Raw genomic sequence first — 14,256 nt, 5'->3', positions numbered from 1 at the left:
GAGAGGGGTAAATAGCAGAAGTAATTTGATAAAATTTACTCGTATAAAGGAGTTGGAATTGATAAATGTCAAGTCCCTATTAGAATTGGTATTGATACCAGTATTAACAATACAACGTATAGGAAACTTTTCTCTTAGCAGTTTACTAAGTAACTTATAAAATAATGAACTACCACAGATTACTGTTTTCCTGGCTTCTCCTTATGTGGCCCTCTTATATCAGACTTTTACACCTGATCAGAATTTTACTTTAGCATTATCATTTTTTAATTTTTGGTTCACAGATACATACATCTCCATCTTTCCTTTCTGGTAATATATTACAATTTCCAAAAGGACCATCCTCCCAGATACATAAAAACTCCCTTTAATTAAAGAGAGAATTGTATCTTCTGTGCCTGTTGCCTATATTTGATTATGTTGCTAAGTGTGGGACCTAGGTTTCATCCAAGGGAAATAGTTATATGGTGTCTAAAAATAATTTGTGCAATATGAGAACCCATATGGTCCACAAGAGACTGGAGAATGGTCAAGTTCATTGTTAAAGAGCTCTGGTTAGCAAATATCCATTTCCCCTAAGAAATGTATTAGGGAATCTGCTGTGCTTTCTGTTTTCAACAAGTAACTACATTTGATAAAAAAAAAATTGGTGTCTGTGCCTACCCTCTTGTCTATAGCCATCAGTATCACAGCTTGATTCTTATATTTTGAAGAGAAATAGAGTGTAATCATGGTACTTATTGTAGGTTGAAATTCATCTCACTTTCTCTGTAAGTATTCCCAACATAGAAATTTTATCTTTTCCAATTATATTTAAAATGGTACTTGGGATAAAACCAAAATGGAAGCCTTTCTTGCTAATCCACACTTCTGAGGAATCAGAATAATATAGTTCATTTATTTTTATGTGAAGTCCTTTTGAAAACAACATAAAATTTAATGTACTTGAGAAATATTTTGATCTCTATGTTTTCTTAATTCAGATTTATTTGGTTCAAACAAAAAATAGATGATCATTTTTAAATGCAGATAAAAATTACTCCTTTGCTAATGGTTTGTCCGTTCTTTAGATGTCTTGAAGAGAAATGTAAGATACTTTAAATGTAGTTTAGAGAAAAGATGGAATTCTGAATTGCCAAGTGACAGCTGTTTTCTGGTTAACTCTATGCTTGTTTAATGGAGTGTTTTAATCTATCAGTTTAGGACTTAAAAATATGCTCTCTGAAATACCATAGAGGAAAAAACAATTTTATATTGAGTGATATTCCTATGTTAAATAATGTTGTCTGTTTCTTTTTGCTAGGTTGATGGGAATATGAGCAAAATTTATTGCCAAAACCTTTGCTTGTTAGCCAAGCTCTTCCTGGACCACAAAACGTTGTATTATGATGTCGAGCCATTCCTTTTTTATGTCCTTACAAAAAATGATGAAAAAGGCTGTCATCTGGTTGGATACTTCTCTAAGGTAAAACTAGAGCCAGCATGACCTTCATTTTCTTTTTTAAAATGTTTTTAGTAGAGCCCCATTCTTTGAACGGGACTTTTTATGGCTATAATTTGAATAAGTGACACATGTTTCTGAAAAGCACAGGTTCTTGTTCAGAGCTTGTGTAGAAAGACAAAAAACAAAAGAATGTGGTGCCTAGCAAATGTGTATAGGACCTCATCACTGTGTGCTGTGTTGACTGTCAGCATCTGTGTGACATTGTAATTGCTGCTTTGCAGACCACCTAGCATCTTTGATTTTTCTAAATGTTAAGCTTATTTTCCTTTCCCCCAAGTGGTGTCAGACTTGAAAGATTCAGTGTAATGTAGCATTTAAGAGCATGTTTTTCTTTCTCTCATTGCCTTCCCTCTGTGGTCAGCAATATCTCAGTGATTTGGAACACTGGCATTTGGACAGTCGGTGGGGCGGGTACACTGGGTGATTTTACACTTCGTTCTTTTATTCCTTGCTATTGTTTTGAGTTCCAAAGCAGCCTCACCTTTAGAAAGACTGCCTATCCATGTGTGCCTGGGCAGGATGACATACTGAGGGGCAAAGAAAGGCACGGCTTTTCTGTGGCTCAGAGCAGTTCTTCTGTGTGAAGATTGCTGAGAAGCATTAACTCAGATGCCTTAGAGAAGAAGAACTGGGTTTGGAACTGTTTACCAGGGAGTGACCTTAACTTGTCCTAGCCATCTTCAGGAACTGCTTCCATAAATGGAGATGGTAATCAAAAGAGTTCCACACAGGAATTGAATTATCAAAAGGCGTGTACTTTATGATTTATTTTTCCATGTTAAGTGACAAGTGACTTCTAATGAATTTCCTTTTCCATTATGTTAATGAAATACAATGGTAACTGTTTTCGGGCTTAATTTGTTTTATGATTTGGGAGGAGATATGTGTGTTTGTGTTTGTGTGGGGAAGATGGCTGTCGTGGTGTTTGTCGCCCAATCCAGTGTGCGATGTCAGATAATTAACCTAGAAGAAAAGAGGAAATCTATTTATATAATTTGCAGAACACCTTACCTTTTACGTCTGTTTGTGAAGATTTTTTCCCCCCAAAGAATTAAAAAGAATAGTGGTCATATTTGTCCTTCCTGTGAGAAAGTGGTTATTTCTTTCTGTGGTTGTTTTTGGCAGTATTGGGATAGATAGAGCTCAGGGGTTTCCACATACTGTGCAAGTGCTCTCCCACTACATGTACAGTCATTTATATTTTTATTTTGAGATAGGTTCTTGCCAAGCTGCCCCTGCCAGCCTCAAACTTTGGCCCCTCCTGAGTAGCTCTATTATAGATGTGTTCTACTGTGCCTAACAAAAACGTCGTTTCTTTGTGTGTTAAGTTGGTGCCCGACCTCCATGTCCTTCATTGTACCCCTCCTGAATCTTGCATTGGCCTTTGGGTTGTAGCAGCACCCACAGTTAGTGTTGGCTCCATCCAGTTTGCTTCATGTGTCCATTTTACTCAGAACAAACTCAGCTTTTATCGCTTTGTCCCCCTTTCTTCTCAGTATGACAGCAGCTGCAGTAATTTCTTAATATCCCAACATACTGATACAACCGGGTGTGGTTGTGCACACTTGAAAGTTCAAGGCTGGTTTGGGCTGCATAGTGAGTTCAAGGCCAGACTGGACTACACAGTGAGACCCTGTCTCAAAAAACAACCACAAAAAATGCTGATACTTTTTGACAAGATAGAGGAAAAAATAATAATCTAAAACTTAACCATATTAGGTGACTACATGCAAATTGATCCCATATTCTGATATTTCACTTGGAATATGGAGGACTTTAACTCTTCAGAGCTATATTAAATCAAATAGGAGAGGTTATTAGAGTAACCATTCCAAAATAGCCAGGGAGTGGCCAAGATGGGGTTCGTGAATATCATCACTTACATAGGACTTTTCAGACAGAAAGAAAGGAGACACACTCATGGGATCTACATTAGCTTGTACTATTCATGGGATGTGATCAAGTCATGGGGAAGGATCACTGTTGGATTCCATTTAAACTCCCAGAGGTGAGCAAGGAAAGGAATGTCCTCAAGGATGGGTGGTCCTCATCCAAAGTACATGTCCTTATAGGTTGAGTGGCTCACTCATCCAGCTTTGCAAAGTGTAATTAATCCTTTGAACCCTTGCCATTGGTGTGTAAATCCAGTGATGAGCAATCCATCTTCTCAAGCAGACAGGCTCACATTATTGCTTCTTCCTCACTTGTTAGAGGCTTTGCAGAGAGCTACAAATGTGTGATCATTGGGATCTCATCATGTTCACAAAGAAATTTTTACTTCTGCCCAGTGGGTTTTTTTCCACACTCATTTCCTGTGATCTTTCAAATAGGTTAATTAAAGATCTGGGTGTTCTGAAGCAATTCTTTGATGTGGTTGGTTCCATTTGTGGTCAGTCTCATTTATGGTTTACATTTGGCCAGGGCATTCACTACCTCAAAACCTTTTTCCAGATGTTTCTTTAGGTTTTGGTGGCTTCTGTGTACTCAGAATATGCCATGTCCCATACAAGTTGCAAATTCTTCATTAACTCTCGCAGCTGTTTCTCACCATATTGTACTGACTTCCTCCTGATTTCAGACTATTGGTAATATTTTGGTTTCACTTGTTTGAAGCGGTGGGGTTTCTTGTGTTGTCTTTTTTGTTTTGTTTCCCTGGTTTTAGATACAGATAATTATTTCTCTGGCTTTTTTTACTTTGGAACTTTTTATTTACAGGAGAACTGTATTTGTGAACGTCTCCCACATGTCTGCTATTTTAGTTTCCCTTGGGCATTTGCTCAAAGGCAGAAGATTGCTGTTGCAGAGTGGTAAATTATTATTTGGCAAGGTTGCCCGCTAAACCCTAACTTAATCCACTGGATACCTCTCTGAGTTTTTATTTTGTATCTCTCAACTTGTATGAACAAGGAAAGCATTTCTTCTATGCTGTCTATTGTTTCATTTGGTTCATAGTTCCTTGAATTCATTATTCATGTTATTTGTATTTTGTGATAACATCTTTCAAGAATAAAGAAATGGACCAGGGATTTAGTTCAGTGGTGCCGCCACCTGCCTCACAAACGAACACAGTTCGATCCCTGGTATCAAAATAAATAAATAAATAAGTAAGTAAGTAAGTAGTTGAGGGGCACCCCAGGAGCTGATATTTGTTTTCAGCTGATAGTTTGATTAACACAGTAGCATTAATGCTGCTCAGTCCTGACCTACCCCACTCACTCACCTTACTGGGCTGTTTCACAAGGACAGTGGCAGGTGCAGGAATTGCCCACTTCAGCAGAGCTCTGACATACTTGATCTGTTTCTCCTTCCCCCAGGAAAAGCTTTGCCAGCAGAAGTATAATGTCTCCTGCATAATGATCATGCCCCAACACCAAAGGCAAGGATTTGGACGGTTTCTCATTGATTTCAGTAAGTGAAGTGTTTTATTTACTTTCATGATCCAATGAGCTTATGCCTCTTACAGGAAACAGTAACACATAAAACTTTATTTAACCTGCTTTGTTGTTTTTATCAATAGATAATGGATTTTCTGCTTATATTTACATAGGCTAGAAAATTTTCCTCAAGTGAAAATTTTACTGCTCCTCACTGATTATACTCCAGGAAATTAAGATCAGATCTCTCTGCTGTGTCACAGGCTCACAAAGCTATTACCCTGAATGAACCTGCAGAATTGCATTCCATTCTGTGGTGCTCATGTTCATTATCACTGAAAGATGCAATTATTTGCCATTAAACTTAAAGGAAGTGTTACTTAAAGGGATTTTCAGCTTTCTCAAATTTTGCCTGTAATCTTTTATAGTACAGAGCAGTAAAGGGATATTTCCATTTATAAAAACAATGCTTTAGGTAGCCTATCATAAGCCTCAGTCATAGGAATAACTCTTATCTTGTTTTGTGTTAATTTCCTTTTTCTACTATGGAAGTTAATACAGCATTTGTAACTAGAGGATTACCAAGAAAATTTTATGTACACTTGTATCTTTTGGTTCTCCTCAGTTAAATGCACAGGCATGAGGGCAGGATATAGCTAAATGGCACCACTCTTGCCTCACAAGCACAAGGTCCTGAGTTTGATCCCCAGTACCTGGGAGAAAAAAAACAAAAAAACCAAACATGTATGAGAGGTGTATTTTTAAAATTGATCATTTTTTTCTCCTTGTTAATATTATACTGGATGTATAGGTTTAGGGTTACAGCTACACTTGGAGAATTGATTCAAAGTATCTATATAACCTGAGGGCCAGTATCCTGTGATAACAGTCATTTCTGGCCATGTGAAAATCTGTCACTCAGACCTTTGTGTACTTCTTGACTATCAGATTGGATTGCAGATTGGATTGTTAACTGAAAGAAGGGAAATTTAGCACATCACATAAACTTCATTAGGTATATCACATGGAAAAACCACAGTGTAAGTGTACTTACAGAAATCTGTGAGGAAATAATATTGAATCTAAATCTCTACTATTAGGCAGTAAAATATTTAAGTCTGAGGGTAAAATAACTGTAAGGCTGTTGTGGTCTGATTTGTATAATTTACTGCCATTGAGAGATTGATTATTTTAATGTGTTTAGATAATTTTTCTGGTTATCAGTTAATTACCCTAGTCTTTTCTGACCTAGTTATCTAGGAAACAAGTTATTTCAAGATGGACCATCTTGCCAGTTCATCATTTTTTATTTTATAAAGTCCTAGCTATAATCATTTCTTTTTTTTTTTTTCCATATTTAGTTTATTGGTACATTTTAGGTATACATTACAGTTACATTCATTATTGGGATCCTGTACCTTCACATGACAGGTCTTGGTTCTCATTTTTTCCCCTTGTCCCTGCCCTCCTTTCACCCCTTCCCCCCTCCCCATTTACAAACATTTTATTTCCATTTTTTCATTTCCTCCTATTTTTTTCTTTCCCTTATTACCTTTCCCCTACCCTTCTCACTTTCCCTACACCTTTAGCCCTTTTCTTCCTATTTCACATGGTCAGTTATCTCTTTAGGATCTTTTGTGCTATTATAGTTTATTCACACCAGAGAAACTATTCGGTGTTTACACATGTGTGACTTTTTTATTTCACTTAGGAGTATATCCTCAATATGTATCTATTTTCCTATGAATGAATCTAATTTCTCATTCTTTATGGCTGAGCAGTATTCCATTTTATAGAAAAAACACATCTTCTTTATCCATTTTCCAACTGATGGACAAGTGGGCTGTTTCCAAGTTTTAGCTATTATAAACTGTGCCACTATATATACATAGGTGTGCATATATCATTGGCTGTAATCATTTCTAAAGGCAAAACCATGTGTCTTTTTCTAACGTTTTTGCCACCATTTCTAATTACCATACTTTCTGGTGATCATCTCAGCCCTTTGAGCCTTACTTAAACTTTTGATAGTATGTGAGCTTACAGAATAAAGTGAACACCTGAGATCAATATTCAAGCCCTTCGGACACCTCCATCTGGCCTACCTTTTAGTCTCTTCATTCACTAACCCCCTTTCCTGAGATACTCAGAGCGTGCTCCTATCTCTCCATTCTTGCCTGTGCTGTTCCTTCCCTGACTTGGCCTCCTCCTCTTTTCTTCACCTCTGTCTGTCCGAAATCCTCCCCGTAGATGAGAGCCCACTCGAGGCCCTTTGTTTCTGATGCCTTGATGTTTTTCTTCCTACCCTTCTTGTCTCCATATTCTTCACTGTCACACTTATACCCTGTGGACCCCTTTCATTAACCATCGATGTGTCACACTTCTAATGCCTTCTCTGTATCCAGTAGGGATAGTTACCTTAGTAATCTGAATCAGGTGTCTTTTTGTTCATTTGAATTAAATACTCAAAGTGATATGCTTGCTTCCGCAATAAGGTTTTTCGTAAAATTAAGAAGGGACCAGTATTTACCAGTTAAGAATCACACTGCAAGTATAGTACACCTCATTTGTACAGTACGGTCTGGCACTGAGGCCAGAATTCCTGTTCTGCAGGAGATGACAACTCAGGTAACAGAGAAGTGTCCCTGTCAAAGGCTCAGTCTTTATCTTAACTGTGCAGTGAGTCCAAGTCTACCTTGTGATTTCAAACGTCACCCACAAAGCATGATGGAAGTCTTTTGGGATGGAATGGGGCCATTGTGATGAATGCCACCCACCAGAATCTGACCATGCAAAGTTGTGCTGGGCTGTGGTTCTAGGTTTTCTTCCCGTCCCAGGACGTGCACTCCACCGACATGGGTTAGGAGAGTGATGCAAGAGTGGAGTACAGTTGGGAGGAGGTTGGTGTTTCCTCAAAGAGGAGAGGCATTTTCTGACACTCAGAGGCTGTGGGAACTGGTGTAAAACTGATAGAATTTCAATTTAAAGCCAAAAGAATTCTTTGGCTGCAAAAGTACTAAAGAAGATAGAGTAGGCTGCTAAAAAAAATAATAGCATTTCCTTGGGGATTATTTAAAATAATAGTTGTTTCCAGAACTGTTTAGATCTAGTCTCTTGCTGAGGAAGGGAGTGGATCATATGAATTCAATTGTTTTGGACCTCGTAATACAGAGCTTAGGGCAAAGAGATAAGCTACAATTATATTCTGGGTTTTAAGAGGCCTTCTTAAGGTTTTGTTTATTTTAGTCCTGTTTTGTTCGTGAACATGGGTTCTCCTGATCAGGGTGACATTTTCAGTGAGTCATAGTTGTGAAGCAGGAAGATGGGGCCGGGGTGGAGCTCAGTGGTAGAGCACTTGCCCTTGTGTAAGGCCCTGCTTCCATCTCCAACACTGCCAAGGGGTAGGCTGAGTGGCAGGAGAACCTTAATTTCACCTGGGGCTGCTAGTTAGGCCAACAGGGAGAAAGCTGTCACTACCTGCTTGCACTCAGGACCATGAAGTAGTGTGACATGGTATTGAGGCTTAGAACCCAGTCCTCCAGAACAGCAAGAGAGGTGCACAAGTCATACATAGCATGAAATTTTGCCCTTGGATTAAGCTGTCTCTCACCTCCTAGGACAGCTTGTCTGGGATTTAACAGAGCAAGGTTCTCCTGAGGTCATGTGCCGAGGTTGGCCTGAGAATGAAGGACACCGACTCCCAACCCCCTCATAAACTACTTCATGCTTGGGTCTTGTACTCTGCCCAGTTTAACCTGGTGGAAGAAGGAGTGACTGTCATAGATGGAAGTTGATACCATATTCCTTCCTCCTGGATTCTGAGATGACTTCTCTTCTTTAGAAAATTGTGAAGTCCTCCCCATGTTTGGTCCCCATCCCCCATGCATATGTGCGTACACTGGTCACTGCCACCCTCACCGGGCATCTCAAGGCTTCCGAGAACCATCTTGCCCCAAAAACCTTTACATTTCCTGCTTCAGGGCCTTCTGCAGTCAAGGTCAATGTCTGCCCTTCCCCAGGGGCTCTGCTGGGTGCTGGCGTGCCAGTGTGTTCCCTCCCAAGGCCCTCAGGTGCTCTCAGCAATGCTTTATCCATCTCGCTGTTTGTCTCTTTCATTTTGAAATAATTTCAGACTGAGAAATGTTATCAAAATACTACCGCCAATTTTTGTACATTCTCCACCCAGATTCCCTGGATGTCAACATTTTATCACTGCTGCTTTATTATTAGCACATTCATTCATATGCTGTGTGTGTGTGTGTGTGTATTTATTTATTGACTGGGGTTGAACCCAGGGCTTGAGCTCCTGATCCTCCTGCTACAGCCTCCCATAGTGGTAGGATTACAGGCATGCACCCCTATACCAGGCTTCTGAATCATTTTGAGAGTAAATTGCAAAATGCTGCACCCTAACTGCTAAATATTACAGTTTTCAACAGACATGTTCTCATACAGAGCCTCATGCAGATGATCAAAATCAAGAAATTAGTACTGGCTCAGCGCTATTCCCTAATTCTACATGCCTTATTCAGATTTCCGATCTTGGTGGTCTTCACTAACAGCCTTTGTTGGGGGGTGGGGAACGTCCCCCAGGGCAGGGTTCTATGTCATATCTTGAATCTACTTGGATCTGGAGAACTGGCTTAGTCCAATGATGACAAACCTCTTGGCACTTTCCATGCTAACAGACAGCATGCTGCTGCACACGTGCCATGGGTTTACCACCCCTCAAGTCCATCTTTCACTTTACTTTTCATTACACTGACCCTTTTGAAATGTGCAGGCCACTTACTTTGTACAGTGCTCTTCGGTTTGCACTTAGGCCTTTGCACCATGATGAGAGTCAGCCTGCACACGTGCGGTAGGAATGCCAGCGTGGTGATGTGTTGTGGTGATGTGTTGTGCTGCTATGTGCAGCTCGCAGGATCACGTAATAACGGGGCAAAGGTCGTGCCTGCTAGGTTCTTCAGTGGGACATTGATGCTTTCCCCTTTGTTATCGGAAGTCTCTGGTAAGAAAATACTTTGGGATTCTGTAAATACCCTGTTTTGCATCCAGTTTTCACCCACTAGTTGTAGCACTAGGATTCTTGTCTGAAATAATCACTACTGAGATATTTTCTAATTTCCACTATTCTATATATTATTGGCATGCTCTCTGGAAGAGCTTTCTCTTCCTTGTTTGCTTAATTAATTAAATATAATTATGGATATCTAGGGTTTTATTTTCTTTTACTTTTATTGCTTATAACTTGTTGTTCCCAATATTGATTTTTATGTTTTTAAAATATCAAATTGTTCTCTAAAGATAATTTATTTCAAGCTTATTTAGTGGGCTTTGCTTAGAGTTTGTTCTTGTGCCCTTTTGACTTGTTCCCATCCTTTGAACACTTCCTTACTTTTTGGTACAGCTTAATGTACTAGATGCATCCTTTTCTGTCCTTTATCCCAGCCATGGAATCAGTCACTTCTCCCAATGGCTTTGGGTCCTTAGAGCAGGCCGTATCATTTAGGAAACTTATCATCTGTGTATTTCACTGTGCTTATTGCTACTGTGGCTCCATTGTGTTTAGGTTCTGTCAGAGCACAGAAGTAGAGAAAGATGAATTTTTATGTGTGTATGACACAACTCATTATCAACAGTGTATTTATTTATGCGCTTTGCCCTGCACTACACATGCGTAATTTCAGAACTGCTAATTCATACCACTGTGAAAAACTAACCTCCTAACTAAAAGTCAGTGCCTGTACCCAGTTCCTTTTGACTAAGTGTGTCTAGTCAAAGTTCTGTGTTTACATGTTATTTGGCTTGTCTGTCTGTGTTGCGGAAAGAAGAGAGGGCAGCACTGATAAGAAAGATTGAGGGATAAACAAAATGCAGTAACCAGATAGGTTATTTAGTGTAAATTCGGAATGGTATTTGATGAAATTCAGTATTCTTTCCTGATGAAAATATACTACTCAAGATCACTGACAAGAGTTATAAGGGTTGTATGTTTTATGTTAACTGTTTCCTCTTTGGCGTAATCTTGGATGCGGGGCATATAAGTAAAAGTGTAGAGGGTAGGTCACAATTAGGTCCAAAAGTCTATAAAGATATATATCATTTTTAGAGTCATAAATGAATGGTGAGTATATCAGTTAAGTAAGATACCCATTAACTGACCGTTTGGACATTTTAAAAATTATTATCTCTTTATTTGTAGAATAATCATAAAAACTTGTCACCGTGTTCATTTCTTATCTTTCTTTATTCAGTATGCAAATAATTCTACAGTGTCAGGGATGTCTTCATGACCACTGGAAGGCAGGTGATTGAATTATTTTCAGTTTGTTTATTGAAAGTTTTGCCCTATTTTTCCTGAGATTGGTGTACAATTTAAGACTGAGTCTCTAATACATGCTTGGAGATGCATGCGCATAACCCAGGTTCATACCTCCAGCCTACCAACATGGTTCATGTCTTCGGCTTGGTGGACGATGTGTTTTTGCTTCCTTTCCTTAAGAACTACTCCCTGCTGCCACCACCACCACCACCACCACCAAATAATGTGCTTCAAGGAAAGTAGTAAATATAATAGCAACTTAAGGAAGCTAAATTGGGCTTTAGTTATTACCTCACTTAGCTCCCTTCTCACTTGACTGTGCAGTGGCATAACTGTCCCCACCTTCAATCTTCCCTTCTGATTCTAACCCTAAGGCTCCCTCACTTACTCAGGTGTGATGACCAACTCACCAATAGAGTCCTGCTCCGTAGGCTTCTTTCCCTTAGCTCTTCATCACCCTTGGCTGGTTGCTTAAGGGAAGTGGCCCTTGCACACAAAAATTACTCTTCTCCCTGCTTTCTTGTTCCCTGCTTCCCTGAAAGACGCCTAGAGGAGTGTGATGCCAGGAGGCTAAGAAAGTCTTCTCTCTTGCACAGAGAACTTCCCCAGGGCCTTGAGTGCTGGCTGCTGGCTTACATGTTCTATTACATGATGTCTGAACGTGGGAATACATTTCATAGTTGTTCTAGTTGCCAGCTATTACTAACTTCCAGCTTTAACAGTCAAACTGTTTAGTGTAAAAGAGAGCTTCCATTTCCAAATGTGTTTGAAACTTTCAAACACATTTTGAGCAGAAGAATGTTTTGTGGCAGCATGGTGTCTCTTGCCTATAATCCCAGCACTGCAGAGGCTGAGGCAGGAGGATCACCATGAGTTCACTGGCAGCTTGGGCTACCTAGTGAGTTCAAAGTCATCCTAAAATGCGTAATGAGACAGTCTCAAACTAACCCTCCCCACAAAGAAAGACTTTTTAAGCAGTTTTACCCTACCTAGAAATGGGTTTTTTAAATAAATCTTTGATGCTGGCTGGCTTGTATCTATTTGCCAGCCCTAAGGAACCAGTGCTGTTAACCACTTTTGCTGAATCAAAGTCAAGACCACAGCCAGTGGATTTTCCTCTAGGCAGCTCTGTACAATGTAGCTGACTTGCAGCTGCCTTTACCAAAGGGTGACGTAAGGTAGGTTCACATGGGCAGAGATACTGATCCTTTTAGTCCTGGGGTGCCCAGAATGTTGGTGCTTGTCGCCTCATCACGTTATGCTGGCAGCATTGTGAATTCTATCCATGACAGGGAACTCTCCTGGGGAGGCTGAAAGCTAAATATCTCATTTTTTTAGGCCTGTACGCCAAGCATTATAAAGATTTCTTTGGAGGACCATGATGATGTCTCAGTTATCCCTTTTTACTGGCACTGACCTTAAAACAAAAACAAACAAAGTAACTATAGGCTGACCCGGCAGGAAGTCATTTAGAAATCTGAGTAGTTTTTTTTTTTTTGTTTTTTGTTTGAGACAGGGTATCACTGTAGTTCAGACTGCTCTGGAACTCACTGTGTAGCCCAGGCTGGTTTTGAATATGCAGCAATCCTCCTGCCTCAGCCTCCCAAGTGCTAGGATTACAGGCGTGCCACCACGCCTGGCCTTCTGAATGGTTTTTATATACATGTTGGTGTTTGTCTATGTCCTTCACCAAAAGGAAGCTTCCCAACAGTGAGGTCTGTTTTCTGCTGCATCTTCACTTCGTGGAAGAACCTGACACTTAGCAGATTCTTATTATTTTTTGAGCAGATAATATTAAAGGATTAGCACAGGAAGAACTTTTTTTTAACATGCCTTCTCTTCTGGTATTCTTAGGAAGAAGAAACTTGTCTTATCACAACACAGTCCACAGTGATTTACTTTCTAGTGAAGTGAGGCATGCTGGCCTCTTGAGAGGCCTAGACTTTTTGTTGGAGCCCAGCCTCTATCTAGAAGATTGGGCAGAAAAAGCCAAGCTCTGACATAAGCCACATTTGCACGCAGTTGGGTGAAGATCCTCCTATCTTTTTCTTACTTGTCTCCGGTCAGATAACTCATTTCTTAAAGCATTTATTTTGGAAGAAAAATTCCAACATTAGGTTAGTCCTTCGATGCTGTCAAGAAAGCTCTCTTTATTTAGCTTTTCCAGCAGCTCTTCTCCCTAGTGAGCACAGTCAAGGCAGTCATTAAAGAATAACAAGTTGTGCCTTTGGAATGGTGCTCGGGTTCTTCCAGCCTTTTGTACGATAGTGACCGCCACTCCTGACACTCATGGGGATCCTGGGCTACAGCAGCTGTATCCTCGGGCCTTTGCTGGGGTTTGGATGGCTTGTTTTGATCTGGGTAATCAAGTGTAATGATGACATATGTTTCAGTAAGATTCTAGTGTCTAATATAATAAGGAAAATGGCTGTTTTGCCTTATTTTCTCATTATAATATATTATACTAAAAAGTCTCTGCTCTTACTGTGTATTACATTGAACGGAAGTACAATATATTTTAATATGCTAAAGATAACATCAAGATTGAAAATTGAGCTCTCTGATTTATTCAGAGGTTGACTGTTACTGAATGCACTGAAATGAGTTGCATGAGGCAGTGCAGCCAACAATTTATTTATGTGTCTTTTTTAAACTTAGCTTGTCATAAATAAGTGCAAATAAATAGCTCTTATAGAATAGTTTATATTCATTGCTTCAATGAAAACATTGTAAATAGGAAACATACGGTCTGCAGACTCTCATCTTTTCTGAAAGCTACTGTTTTGCTTTACACAGCTCTGAATTTTTCAAGTTTTGGCAAGCAGGTGGATTTATCTTTTTAAACAAATCTTTTGTTCAGATTTCAAACATTGACGGGCACTCGCAGTGAGTCATGTTAAAAACCCCCACAGGACAGCTTGCATTCGCATCATTAGTAAAGGAATAACCTGACCCACAGCAGTAAATGGAACCCAAACAATGCTGTCCTGAGGACAGGGATTTATTCAACTCTGAACCTCATGCCACAAGCACAGTGCATAGCGCATAGTGGG

General features: G+C 39.6%; 1 protein-coding gene across 2 annotated transcripts in view; it reads left to right on the top strand.

The window, feature by feature from the left end:
* Kat6b (lysine acetyltransferase 6B) overlaps positions 1 to 14,256 on the top strand; it is a 169,509-nt gene that overhangs the window by 131,064 nt on the left and 24,189 nt on the right. For both annotated transcript variants that reach the window (XM_010607309.3, XM_010607319.3), the window contains exons 11-12: positions 1,304 to 1,465; positions 4,819 to 4,912. In XM_010607309.3, coding sequence (XP_010605611.1) covers positions 1,304 to 1,465; positions 4,819 to 4,912 — 256 coding nt within the window. The remainder of the gene's footprint in view (positions 1 to 1,303; positions 1,466 to 4,818; positions 4,913 to 14,256) is intronic.

Source organism: Fukomys damarensis, unplaced genomic scaffold (genome assembly GCF_012274545.1).
Source record: "Fukomys damarensis isolate Sample0158 unplaced genomic scaffold, DMR_v1.0_HiC HiC_scaffold_20, whole genome shotgun sequence".
In the NCBI taxonomy this organism is placed as follows: domain Eukaryota; kingdom Metazoa; phylum Chordata; class Mammalia; order Rodentia; family Bathyergidae; genus Fukomys; species Fukomys damarensis.
Note: the sequence above shows the minus strand (reverse complement) of the source record. Positions and strands in the feature narration are given on the sequence as shown.